This window comes from Sorghum bicolor, chromosome 3 (genome assembly GCF_000003195.3).
Source record: "Sorghum bicolor cultivar BTx623 chromosome 3, Sorghum_bicolor_NCBIv3, whole genome shotgun sequence".
NCBI classification, from domain to species: Eukaryota; Viridiplantae; Streptophyta; class Magnoliopsida; order Poales; family Poaceae; genus Sorghum; species Sorghum bicolor.
Genome location: NC_012872.2, coordinates 12,330,559 through 12,343,978, shown reverse-complemented (window position 1 = coordinate 12,343,978; position 13,420 = coordinate 12,330,559). Strand labels below are relative to the sequence as shown.

The window sequence follows — 13,420 nt, the reverse complement described above, 5'->3', positions numbered from 1 at the left end:
ATCAAAGAGCCTACGACATAAGTAGGAATTACTTGAGCAACTGCTTTTATCATTGTTTCCTTTTCAGCTTTGGACTATACTTTCTTCCTCCAACCTAAATGCATGTGTTGCTGACGTGTGGTGGGTTCTTAGGTGGCTATGTTTCTGGCCAAATATAGCTAATATTGGATTAATTGGTCTTGGCCTATATAGTCTAATAACAATTAATCAAATAATTTAAAAAGCTCACAATTAGTGCTAAGTGGAAGTGGGATTAGTACCACATGAGAAACCTACTAGAAAGTGCTCTTATAGATAAGTTGAGAAGGAGAGTTGGGGGTAGGGGAACATGGGCGCTCCACCATGGCATGCGGTGCGGAGCCAAGCTGTGCCCACGCCCTTCACCTTGGTTGGACATGATGTGCTAGGCCTCTTTTGCAGCTCAGTGCAATAAGCAAATGGTAAATGAGCATCGGCCATGAAGGGCAAAAGGGTAATATGTGTGGGCCTGACAGCAAGACAAGTATGCATTTACCGTTGTGCCCCTCCTAGAACCCATCTTGGTTTGCTCCCTTCCGGTTCTAGTCGTTAAGGGGGCACATATCCTTCTTCCTTCCTTAAAAGCCAACACATTTGCTCCTTCTCCCACATGTTATGTTCTTTCTTTTGTTGGTGCTCTTCTCATCTCTGGCTCTGATCCCTTGCATGCACAAGGGCTCTGGGCGAGAATGCCACCGAAGCTATGTTTGCTCTCGTACCTACATGAGTTGGCAGGCGATCAAGTTTTCGGGAGCGCATATGCACCACTGCTCTTCGTCCGTTGTGGCAACCTTGAGCCAACGGCTGTGTTGTTCCTCGAGCGATCAACTACATCAACGATCGTCATGGAACTACACTACATATCTCTTCCTGGCCGAGACTAGATCGACTACTTTGAGCAGATGGTAACAATATCCCCCTGCCTCCAGCAGGACGGGTTCCACTCAATGGTACCAAGTTATTTTTGGTGCGTCTGGTTATAAGCGCTATGTATCTGTTGGTAGAATTTGCTACTAGCACTACTGCAGGATTTATTTTGCGCAACATTTGCAAATAGGTCTTGAGGCGAGCAAAATTTTTAACCGCCTTGGTTAATGTTTTGATTAATGGAAGCAATTATTTATTATTAACCGAAGTGGTCACAAACAACCGCCTTGCAAAATCAATTTACCGAGGCGGTCATCTTAAGCCCACCTCCTTCAAAAATAGTTTATTTTTGGAGGCGATCGTATTATAACAACTCTCTTTGTAAATCCATTAACCAAGGCGAGCACACTATAAAGGCCCGCCTCGAGAAATAGTGGCCCAACAGGAGGCCCATCTTAGTCCTGTGTCACTTACTGTATATAAACGAAGAGCTAGGGTTTCTTATGACCGTCTGTCACTCCCTCCCTCAGAGCCCGACGCTGCTCCTATCACACCCGATGCTCACGCCCTCCCCTCCCTAGCCCATCGCCCCCTCCCCTCCCCTCTCTAGCTCGTGGCGGCGCCTAGCGACCCTCCTCTCTCTAGTCGGTGGTGGAGGGCCGACGCGGTCTTGCGCTGTGGTGGCCTAGGCGATGCGGCCTCGCTCCTCCTCCATGATGTCACACGCGTGGTGCCCTGGTGGCGATGGACACCACAGCAAGCAACATGGCGGCGGCTTCTCCTAACGTTTCTGGCCCATGGGCTAGGAACGGGCTTATCAGTGGGCTCAGAAATAGGCTCACCGGCAGGATCATGGATTTTTTTGTGTTCTTAATCGATTAACCTAGGTAGGCAACAAAACCGTCTCGGTTAAGGTCCAATTAGCCTTGACCTTTCATCCGAGGTTTTTTCGTTGCTCGCCTCGGTTAATCTAAAATGTCCACCTCGAAAAATATTTTTTGTAGTAGTATAGCTTGTTCGCTAGCAGATTTGCATATGCGATGAATAGATTACTCATGCTCATTTATGTCATGATTTATGTCATGTCTTGTTTTTGAATTAAAACATACCGTAAAATGACTAAATATTAAACAACTAACACCCTAGTATTAACCAAGGCATGTGGCATGATAATAAAAAACATAGCCTTGTTATACTGACAATGAAACTAAACAAAAGCTGTTGAGCGTAGACTTGGTAATGTGTTTTCTAAATAAAAGTGACCCTGTAACCGACCTAGATTGTAATGTGATAAGCATCACGCATGTATTAATTATGATGCTTAAGTATGCACCGGTGTTTACTGTATGCTAACAAGATGGTTGTGCCTATTTAAGCATCAGTATGTATATAATATAGATTGACTTATATACCGAGCTTAATGATGTCACAATATTTTCTCTCTTTAAGCACTTGTGTCTATGCATCTCAAATTATACATGCCTAGCTTCTTAGAGCTACCAAAGCTGTCCACATAGGTTGTAGTTAAGAGCATAGGAAATAAGGAGTCAAGGTTGGTCTGAGTATCATTTTATTATCATATATACTGTCGAAGCATCGGGTGATCTGGAGTTTACACCCCCAAAAAATTTAGATAGCCCCTTCACTTTGATTACATATCTAGAAATTTGGTGATAATTACAGACCCATGTATCACGTAGACTATCACAGTTTTAGACCCGAGGAAGTGCCCCTGATTTATCCCATAAGTGGCAACTAAGTATACATAGCTAGGAACGCCTCAACGCATTTGACATGGAGAAAAATGGCTTGAACGTCAGAATTAGCCCAAGTATGGAAACCATGTTTATCGTCAGAAACATGATCTGGTCACCTGCATTTTGGACAAGTCAAACAAGAATATGCACCATGTATTTTCTTGTGGTTTAGGCTTTTAGATAGCTTCTATCCTGTAGGAAAGTCAAAAAAGAATATGCATGTCTATGTGTTTACATACCTGGTAAGAATAGCCCACCATTCATGTGCTTCTGGGCCCATGAAAACCTATAAATAGCATGAAAAGAAGCTCATCAATTGGAAATGGAAAAAAAAGATGATTTTTAGTCCCAAACGAAAAAGCAGTACGCACAAAATTCCTGCCGCCGCCGGAGCTACACCTTTGAACAATGACATTAGAGTCATCGAGATGCCATTTGCAACACCTCTTTGTTCTTGTGTCTGCAAATCTTTCAGACATAAGGAGAAGATGGTTGAGAAAAAGTACTAAAATAAATGATTCATGCTTACCACTGCTGTGTTTTGTAGAATGTTGCACGCAATATTGATTGTAGCCTGTTTTGTTCAAATACGCATCATAAATTGTTCACAATTAAAATATTCATTGTTAAATGATTGGGTTTACATTCCTCTAAGAAAATATTGTCATAGATTTTTTCCATGCTTGAGAGAAGAAGTTGCCTCACATAGAATACATTCTTCATAAGCGAGGCTATGTTGATTAGTACTTTGAGCTCCAGCCCTTGTAGGTTGACCATGAAGGGATATGTTGTAAGGAGAAGTATAGACAATACCTACAAATCAAACACCATTTGACCATGGTACTTGTAAAGCTCAATGAAAGCAAACAATCATCATAATGAAAAGGATTTGCTTCAATACACCTCATCTAGAAATTGTCATGCACACCCCAACAAATTTTCATAGAACAAAAAAGATATGTTCTCCACCACCTAATATTCAAATCTACACCTAACCATCACTTCAGATTTATTTTGAAAGGTTTATACATCCTTGTTTCCTTTTAATGCTAAACTGCTTTATTTCAGATTACAAGTGAGGCAATGAAGCCAACAATATCACAAAGATGTATCTCACATACCACTGTAGGTCGCAATGGCCTTATTGGTCCAAGATACTTGACAATGAATGGGTAAACAAAAAGTTGATATATCAAAAGTCCACAACCTACAAGGATAAAATGAATTGTCGTAAGGTAAATAATTTGACGGTAAAGCGACAAAGACATATTCTATTTCTGTTTTAGCTTAATTTATATTGGAGATTAGGTTTTCATCCTTTCTGCAAGGGGATGTGTTTCTTACTCTCTTATGTGCATGACTATTGGCATAAGAGCTTGGAAAAAAGAACTCATACCTGAGACTGCTAGCACAGTACCAACTTCTTGGGATGTCAAACCCAAGCCATGGAATTTTCTGTTGCTCACTGCCTAGAGTGAAAATGTCTGAAGGGAACATATTATGAATCACCATATGAAGCTTAGTAGCTATTTCAAGGCTCACAATGATATTACTGCCATCCTTTTATTTTGAATCTTCATTGAAGAAGTTAATCTCAAGATAATTTAATTAACATTTGAAACAATAGTATAGAAAAAGAGATTACCTCAGCATAAGCTACATCATGGAGGCAAAAGATACAATAGAGGATTATTGCTGACATCAGTTGCCAGTTCTTTAGGAGGTTCTTTGTAGATCTGTCACTAGATTGTTTAGCTTTTCCAACTTGTATGGTCGAGTCACCAACTTGTGCCTCCACTTCATCGGTAGCTTCTACTTTTTCATCAATGTGAAAGTGTAGTGTTTCCTTAAAAAAATGATAAATGATTAAAGAACTCTCGAAAATATTACAGAACATGAGAAAATGAGGCATGCATCGTTTCCTTGAAAAAAATGGATAAATGCTCAAGGAACTCCTCAAATACTAGGATCTACTTCATCAATAGCTTCCAATTTTTCATCATCATGATAGTGCAGTGTTTCCTTAGAAATTTAGATTAAATGCTTATGGAACTCTCTGAGACTAGAAATTTTTGGAAAAATAAGGCATCTGGTGTTTGCTTACAAATTTGGATAAATGATTAAGAACTTCTACGCTAGAAACACTTGGAAGCTCCAAACATTTATACTTATTGTGTTTTGAAGGGTCATAGCAAGTTGGATTTTGAAAGGAAGATTTATAAGGGGGATGTTGTAGCATACCGGAAGCCAAATGCATGCAATACATGATCCCATTGCTAGTATCGATATGACAAAGGATGGAAGGAAGTATGGAAACCTGAGAGTATCATAAAATCCATTATGCTTAAAATGATAAAAAAAAACTATTAATTAGTAGAAATAGTTTGAATAGTAAATTACCTCCCAAATATGGACTCTTTGGAGAAAACATTTGGGTACTTTTCTGCTGGCTATTGCAGAACAGATAATGTAGGTCATACATTTTTGCAGTGGTTTGCTCTATTGGACCATTTAAAGTGCAACTATCCTCACCTGTGAAAGAAATCCTCCAATAGCTGGTCCAACAACAAGTGCTATTGCGTCTGATGTTGTAACCTAAACACCATGTTAGACCTTAGTTAGCTACAAGTGAACATAAAACATTACAATATGAAGATCAGTTGCAAAACATATTATGAACTATTCTTACAATTGAGATCCCTAGAGCTTGGTGCTCTTTCCTGCAGACTTCTATAGCATAGGCCTGAAAAATAAATATGTGGCCATGAACAGTTAATACCTACTGCCATTCACTAATAATCAGGGCAGCTGCCAAGACACAATAAGTTACCTTAATTGGTCCAAGGATACCACAAAGCATCCCAAGCAACCCCCGAGTCACAATTGCCATCCAATAAGTTGTGCTAAGACCAAAGAGTGTGTTGAACGCAATTCTGAAAATTTGAACCTAAGTTTACTTCAGCCTATTTACTCATAGAGTACTGTATGATCTGCAATGTAGTTGAATGTTTCATACACTGAGAGTATGCTGATCATGATGCACGGCTTTCTTCCATACTTGTCAGCAAACATGCCCCAAGGGACAGAGCTACAGGTTCTGGCAAGGAAATAACTTGCTCCTAAAAGAGAAAATAACAAATAGTTAGACAATAACTACTGGTCTACTCATTATTTGAGGAAAATACACCTACAACTTGATTGAGATTAAAAGTATAAAAGAAACATATAAAATATGTGAAATCTCAACAATGTAAGGAAACATTACTCACCAACGAATCCAGCATAGAAGCCGATGTCTTGCTCTTGCTGTGCGACTTTTAAGTCCCTGATCTATTGTGTTATGACGATTACCAATCATTACATTTCCTAATTTAGTGAGTAGCAAGGTTTTCTTTTTTTAAGTCAAATGAAGGTAAAGACTAAGATTTTAAATATTTTTATACCATGAAGTATAGATAGGGGAACAACGACTGGACCGGCAGAGCTAGAAATGCAAAAATAAAGAGAGAGGGGTTACTCAACAATAGATAAAACTAATTTTCATGTGATTGGATAAAAATAGGGAAAAATATGCAACTACTTATAATGGTGTACAAAAATCATTGTGAATTTGTCTATAACAATCAGAGTAAGTCTCTCTATATTTTCCAAGATGTTGGACAAGACGAATAAACCAATAGATTCCAACAATCTAGAGATACCATGATATACAATTTTCCAAAAACAAGGATACAGACATAAGCAAAGTTCATGAAAGATATATGTAAAGTAATAAGTAAAGTTGGAAGTGGCCAAAGCTATGCAATGTGTGTTCCTTGGAATTTTAGGCTTCCAGATGACTACTATTTTACACAAATTTGCAACTCTTATCGATAGAGGGAATCTAGCTAGCATAACTATTTACAAATTGTTCACCAAAAGTAACAACTGAGCCAATTCGTACTGTATATACTATTTGTACGACTCCCTTGTGCTAATGTGGCCAATTTTCTCTAGTAACTTCATAACTGGATGTTTTCCAAGAAATAAATAATGGCCTTGACACTTGAGAAACGACGCTCATTGGCATTTGATAGAACAATTTAAGCACAATAAAGATGCAGCAAACAGAATTGGTTGTTTGTGTCAGCATTGTAGAGCAAGAAGGTAATCCTGTTTGCTTGAATATGTTCCAAATTTAGTTGCACATTATAAAGGCTGATTTTTGACAGAGCGAAGTGGAGGCACATCGCCGGAGGCATATACCCAAATTAGGATTTCACCGAATATATGATCTTGTAAGCCGCCGCACGGCGTTGTAACCCAACTCTTGATAATAGTGAGGAGTGTTTGTTGGCTATTGCCGTGGTTTTTTCCCTTCGCATTGGAGGGGTTTTCCACGTTAAATCTTGTGTCTCTACTGTGTTTTTTATCTTGTGTTCTTCGTCATTTATCCATTTTTTTACGACAGACAGAGGCTCGGACCACTAAATTGCATCCACGATTATAGTTTTTTTAGGCGAATGATTACCGTTACAGCCATGCCGAAGCAACACTACATAAGAGGCATGCTACTTGTTGGGGGCCCAACAATCTTGGTCCAAGGCCGAAACTGCACAAACCCATCTACTAACCTACCCACAGCCCTTGCGCCTGTTTGCACCCATTTAGCACAGGGGGTGCTTCTTGGGGGAAAAGGGCGGATACACTATCCACTGAGACTTGGTGCATACACACCTTACTCTGCCACCAGGTGGACAAAAGACCAACATCTTGTGGCTCCAGCCTCTCGTCTCTTGGCTTACATGCTCGAATCCAGCTGCAGGCTCTCGTACATGGTAGTTGGGCTGTGGGGCATCAGATGCTGCCCCATGGACACGTGTCGCACATCGAGCCTATGTTTGCACAGAGCAGCAGCGCCCTGAGCATCATCATGATTCATGGCCACGAGCCCACGAGGAGGAAGAGGAACAGCCGAGAGCAGCAAGGAAGAGAAGGTGAGGTAAGGAGAGGAAGAGTTAGAGAGAGGGACAGGGACGGTCCTTAGTTGATACCATGAAAGAGTAATTATGGCTTATAGCCTAGCACTTTTCATTGATTGATCATTAATTTATATAGAAGATTACATGATTCTTCACTCTAGACTTACTGCATTCTAATATGGTATGCACTGCAGTAGTCCCATGGCCGTCGTCCCCAGGTTCAGTACTACAGTACTCTAAGTCTGTTTCGCTTAGCTGAAAAGCGGTTAAAAATATTGTTTGCTAATTTATTGTAGGAGAAAAATACTGTTAAATAACAAGCTCAAGCGAATAGGCTTCAGAAAAAAGTTATATTATACTACACCCACACATGTCCCATGCTCTTGGCCGTCGGCGCGGGGACGCGCGGTTTGCAACAACTAAAAGATAACAAAGTGTACAAAAATGGGTTAGGTGTTGCAACGTTGACCTAGCTGCAGCGTTGACGGCGACCCATTAGTTGGTCCTAGGCAGTATAGCAATATAATACTCCATTTACTAATGAGAGTATGAGACACATGCATATTTATGTATGCGATGTGTTAATTTGGCGACGTTCAGTTTTATTTCTCCCTGTCAGGATCAGCTAGCACACTAATAACCACGATGATCGAGTAGAAGCTTACTGTTAGTGAGACAGACGATCCAGATGAAGAAGAAGTTGAGGTAGGGGACGCCGGTGCTCGTCTTGTTGGCCTCTTCAAGGCGGCACCCGGGGCAACCCTCGTGCCTCCGCTCCGGCGGCAGCAACGACGACGCCGCCGCCGAGCCGTCCTCGCCGCCGGCCATATATCTCTAGCTAGGTAGCCTAGCCTGCTCTATTACCTCGGTACCTCCCTCGCCTGCAGGCTGAAGCTAATATGGAATTGTGTGGATGGAGAGGAGATAGCTATATGACAGCAGAGTGCCAGCGCGCTATATACATGTGGCTCTTCTAACGTGCTGGCCAACACGTACTGTTGGGAGCTAGCTATAGCTTGTCTGGAAATTGAACACCTACCTGTACGCCTGTAATTTTGTGATGATAATTCTCTTGTTGGCCGCCAATGCCATCATTCAGCACTCATAAATTATTGTTTTTGTCTTACTATAAGTACTTAAGTAGATATAGTGACAACTTCGTTGTGTATAGGGCCTGCTTAACAATGACGGCCACAAGCATCGGGTGAAGTTCATCTTATTATTGAGTTGCATGCAGTTCAACCCAAAAGTTTAAGCTGCCTCAGACGTGGAATAAGAGCGAGCAGCAATTATATTTTTTTAATTACGCTAATCAGGATTCGAACTCGAGACCTCTGGCTTTGATACCATTTTGAGTTGCATGCACCAACTAGTTCAACTCAAAAGCTTAAGTTGATGGAAAGAGGTGTGCAATTCACTTAAATTCCAACACTTACTCCTCTTTAGTTTTTTTCTTTTTTTTCTTTTTTGGTTTATGAAATAGATGAGTTAATTCATCACCATCTTATTCATCATAACTTAACTAATAATTACAAAAAAGATTATTCTATTAAATTTGAGGAATAGACTTATGATGCATTATCACGTCTAGAATTGTTTGATTCCTCAAACCAAACACACTGTTGCCTTGGCCCAGCCGGGCATCATCCTGACCATTGCTTATCATCATGGCATATTGTATAAACGTGAGCATCCCAAATGATGGATCGGATATTCGGATAGGGTGTGCCTATCTTCCGAGTAGGGAGAGTGAGGAGATCCGATGATCCATGGATGGAACGAACCTAATAGATCACTGTGACTCGTAGACACGTCTATGCTGCATGGACTACATATATATATATTGCCGTGAACGAATAGGAGTACCGGTCCAATTATAATTGAATCGAGTCAGAGCTGGATTAATTGGATCACAACATGTGCCCTCTCATGGAGCTCTATCATGGAGCTCTATCAGTATGATCTCGACGAAGAATTTAAATATAGGGTGAAAAATGAAGGACAAGTACGAATATTAGTTGTTGTAGACATAGATGCACTACTAGAAACGTACGCTTTGTCGAGTGCCTCAATTAGTTGTTGTAGACATAGATGCACTACTAGAAACGTACGCTTTGTCGAGTGCCTGAGGCACACGGCAAAAACTTTGTCGAGTGCGGCACTCGGCAAAGTACACTCAGTAAAATTTTTATTAGGACAACGCTCTTTTGTGAGTGCCATTTGTCAGGCACTTGGTAAATTCTTTGCCGAGAGCTAAGAAGGCACTCAGCAAAGAAAAGACGCCGCCACGATGCCAGTGTCGTTAACAATGTCTTGCCGAGAGTCGGCCCTTGACAATTTTTTTAAAAAAAAATACTTTGCCAAGTGCTCTCTGACCTGACACTTGGCAAAACTAATTTTTTAAAAATAAAATTCTTTTCCGAGTGCCGGGCTCTAAGCACTCGGCAAACTTGTCCCTTTGCCGAGTGTTAGTGACACTTGGCAAAGAGCCCACAAGATGTGACGGGGTTAGTTAGGACAACTCTTTGTCGAGTGTCTAGGTTTTTCGAGAGGCTAACACTCGGCAAACCTACCATTTGCCGAGTGTCCAATTTTGCCAAATGTCAAACACTTGGCAAACCATCTATTTGCTGAGTGCGGCACTTGGCAAACAAGAGCTTTGTTGAGTGTCTGATATAAAGCCCTCGACAAAGCCGTGGGCTTTGTCGAGGGCATTCGGCAAATTTGGCTTTTCCGACAGTGATGTACGTGTTTGTAACACCGTACGGATTTTCTATGACTTGGCAATGTTTTTGGTTGACAGTCTGACACAAACATATCGACAAGAGGGTAGGATTATATATATCCTATTAATTGGTAAAATGTAATGAATTAATTAGGCACTTGTGTACTTCGATTTCATAACAAGAGCTAGTAAAAGCTTTAGGTGAGCTATATATTGAGATGGAGAGATGAGAGTGAAGAGAAGAGAAGGCTATAAATTTATAGCTAGCTTATATATCAGACCCAAGAAATAATATGACAGAAAATATAGACAAGATGTGAGGCTAATAAATGAGCTATAAATAAATATATATGCAACGAGAGCAGAAGGCTATATTAATTATTAGTGTTACTCTAAAAGAAATTAAGTCAGAACCCTGCATCATGCGTCTTGCGTGCATGCCCAAGTAGCAAAAACCTTTTGTGATTATATTAATTAGTGCAATGATCTGTAGATATTGGTGAGCGCAACAAGATAATGAAAAGAAGATGCATTGGATATCATGGCAAAACATTGGCTAGCAGGAAGGACAAGGGGGGGCTCAGCTATAGAGATCTCCATCTTTTCAATTTGGCTATGTTATGCAGGCACGTGTGGAGATTGGTTCAAAATCTGGAGTCCTTGTGTGCACGGCTACTAAACGTGAGATATTTGCCGAACGGTGACATTATGCAAACAAAGGAGGGGCCGGGAATCTCATATACTTGGCGTAGCTAATCCGAGGACTTAAAGTAAAGCAATGGAAAAAGGAATGATTTGGAAGGTAGGAGATGGGGAACAAATTAGAATATGGGAATTACGATCCATGTATACCAGCCGGCACAACTAGAAGACCCCGGACACTGAAAAGCTCAGTATTCGTATCCAAGGTTTCTTTAGCGTCAAATAGTACTTTTAGCGACAAACAGCCTGTTACCCCAAATACATATAGCGTCAGACACACAATACATTGCTAAATGTGGATTTAGCTTGCCAGATAATCTGTGAGTTATCTTTAGCGTCAGATCATCCATCGATAAATATAATTTTTAGCGTCAGATGTCCGATGGTGACATGGTGTTGTGGTGTAGTGAGGCACGTGGGACTCTCAGTTGGTCCGAGATATTTTTTGGGATGAGGATGTGACAAATATACTTTCTATCTCTATTCGACCGGCTTGTGAAGATGCAATTGCCTGGCATTTTGATTCGAAATAAAGGAACACATTCAGTGTCAAATCTGCCTCTCATGTTTTAGAGGACAGTCAAGAACTTAGCCGCTGTTCTCAACATGGTGAGAGCTCTAACTCTGAAAGTGGAAGCTAATAGGGTGTGGAAGCTAAAATGGCCACCAAAGATCAAACAATTCCAGTGGAGGGTGGGACATAATAGTCTAGCAATGAAGTTGAACATCAAAAGATGAGGGATTGATCTCGACACAAGATGCCCAGTTTATTTGGCGTCTTGATGAGGACGGAGCGCATGCTTTCTTAAATGTAAAATGGCGCCGGCGTGCTAGAGAGGAATGCAGCTTGAAGGAATCAGACTACAGTTTCCGGAGGCCCGATCAGCGATTGATTTTGTGAATGCCATCTTGGACTTGGAGTCGGACGATACATGCCTCAAGGTGGGCATTTTACGGTGGAAAATGTGGGATGCCTGAAAACGTAGAGGGGAGCCGCCGGGAGAAGAATGCCTGAAGATAAATATCGATGGGGCTTTCAGACGTGAGACATCAGCAGGCTCATGTAGCTTTATTATCAGAAATGGCAGTGGTGACCCGTTGATGGCGAGAGCAGCTAACCTGAACCCTGTGCGTGATGCTATGATGGCCGAAACAGTAGCATACAAGTTTGCATTGGAATTGGCATAGCTGTATGGTATATCAAGAATTCTTTGTGGAGACTGACAAAACCCTTTATTTGCTCAGGGAGGGGCCGATTACAGACACTCGTGACTTAGCCTCAGAAAGCGTCTTGCTCAGAGGTATTAGGGAACTAATCGCTAATCAACTTAGTTGCGTCTGTGTTAGAAGTGTTCCATGATCTTGTAATGTTGTAGCGCATGAAGTTGCGAAGTTGAGTATGAATTGGGACCCGGGACAATCTGATGTTTGGTTAGACCCCTTCTCAGAATTTGTAAACTCTCTTGGTGCTCGCGATTTGGCTGAGCACATTGTTTTAAAGGAAGGGCCATAAGAGCATGTTAATTTTTTTTAAAAAAAAAGTACCAACAGCTCGATGTCCTTATTAACTGGCAACATTAGGGATGAAAAACGAAAATAATAATCTCCAATTTTCGGAAATCGTTTTCGAGTTTTTCCTCATTTGTAGGCCTATATGAAAATAGTAGCGGTAACCGAAAAACGAAAAACGATAACATAAAAGTAATCGAAAGCAAAAGCGAAAATAATTTTGTGTCATTTCGAAGGTTTCCGTATTTAACTGATAATTTATCGTTGATAATTATCGATTCAAAGGTCTTTAATTAATGATATACTTGACATTCATCTTTAGGAAGCCTACGGGCTACAACCTTTAAGAGAAACTCTAATAATTCATATTTTAATTACTATGCTATCTCAAGTCAACTTGAAACATGATGGTTTATATTTTGTCCACCACTGCACACACACAAATATACCATTATATATAGAAGAGCAAGGCTTGCCAAGCATATACTAAGGAAAACCCGTGTACCACAAAGGATTAATCATACATGTAGTCATATAGATCTTATAGATCATGTTGACACTCAAATTGAGTCTAGTCCATTTTTAGAAGACCAATAATTCACTTCGGCTCAATTTAAGAAAAACTCTACTCCCTTCATACACATAAAGAAAGTCATTTTGGACAAGGCTTGAGTCAAACATTGGGAATACAAATCATAAATAACTTTTAAGTTGTTGAATTTAGAAATATAAAAACCATATGAATAGATTTATCTTGAAAAATACTTTCATAAAAAAATATACCATTTTTGATAAATATTTTTATAAAAACAAGAAGTTCAAGTTAGGCTTTGGAGACCGTGTCATTGTCTTAAACAACTTTATTTATTGGTATAGAGGGA

General features: G+C 40.4%; 1 protein-coding gene across 1 annotated transcript; it reads right to left on the bottom strand.

The window, feature by feature from the left end:
- LOC8074540 (protein ZINC INDUCED FACILITATOR 1) lies at window positions 2,426–8,549 on the bottom strand. Its single transcript, XM_021457987.1, has 17 exons — window positions 8,269–8,549; window positions 6,086–6,126; window positions 5,912–5,972; window positions 5,659–5,761; window positions 5,473–5,575; window positions 5,332–5,385; window positions 5,175–5,237; window positions 5,043–5,092; window positions 4,884–4,959; window positions 4,288–4,488; window positions 4,039–4,126; window positions 3,764–3,849; window positions 3,348–3,455; window positions 3,172–3,216; window positions 3,014–3,102; window positions 2,882–2,928; window positions 2,426–2,758 (listed from the first exon to the last, which is right to left on the bottom strand). The coding sequence occupies exons 1-11, from the start codon at window positions 8,429–8,431 to the stop codon at window positions 4,112–4,114; spliced, it is 930 nt and encodes a 309-aa protein (XP_021313662.1). The 5' UTR covers window positions 8,432–8,549; the 3' UTR covers window positions 2,426–2,758; window positions 2,882–2,928; window positions 3,014–3,102; window positions 3,172–3,216; window positions 3,348–3,455; window positions 3,764–3,849; window positions 4,039–4,111.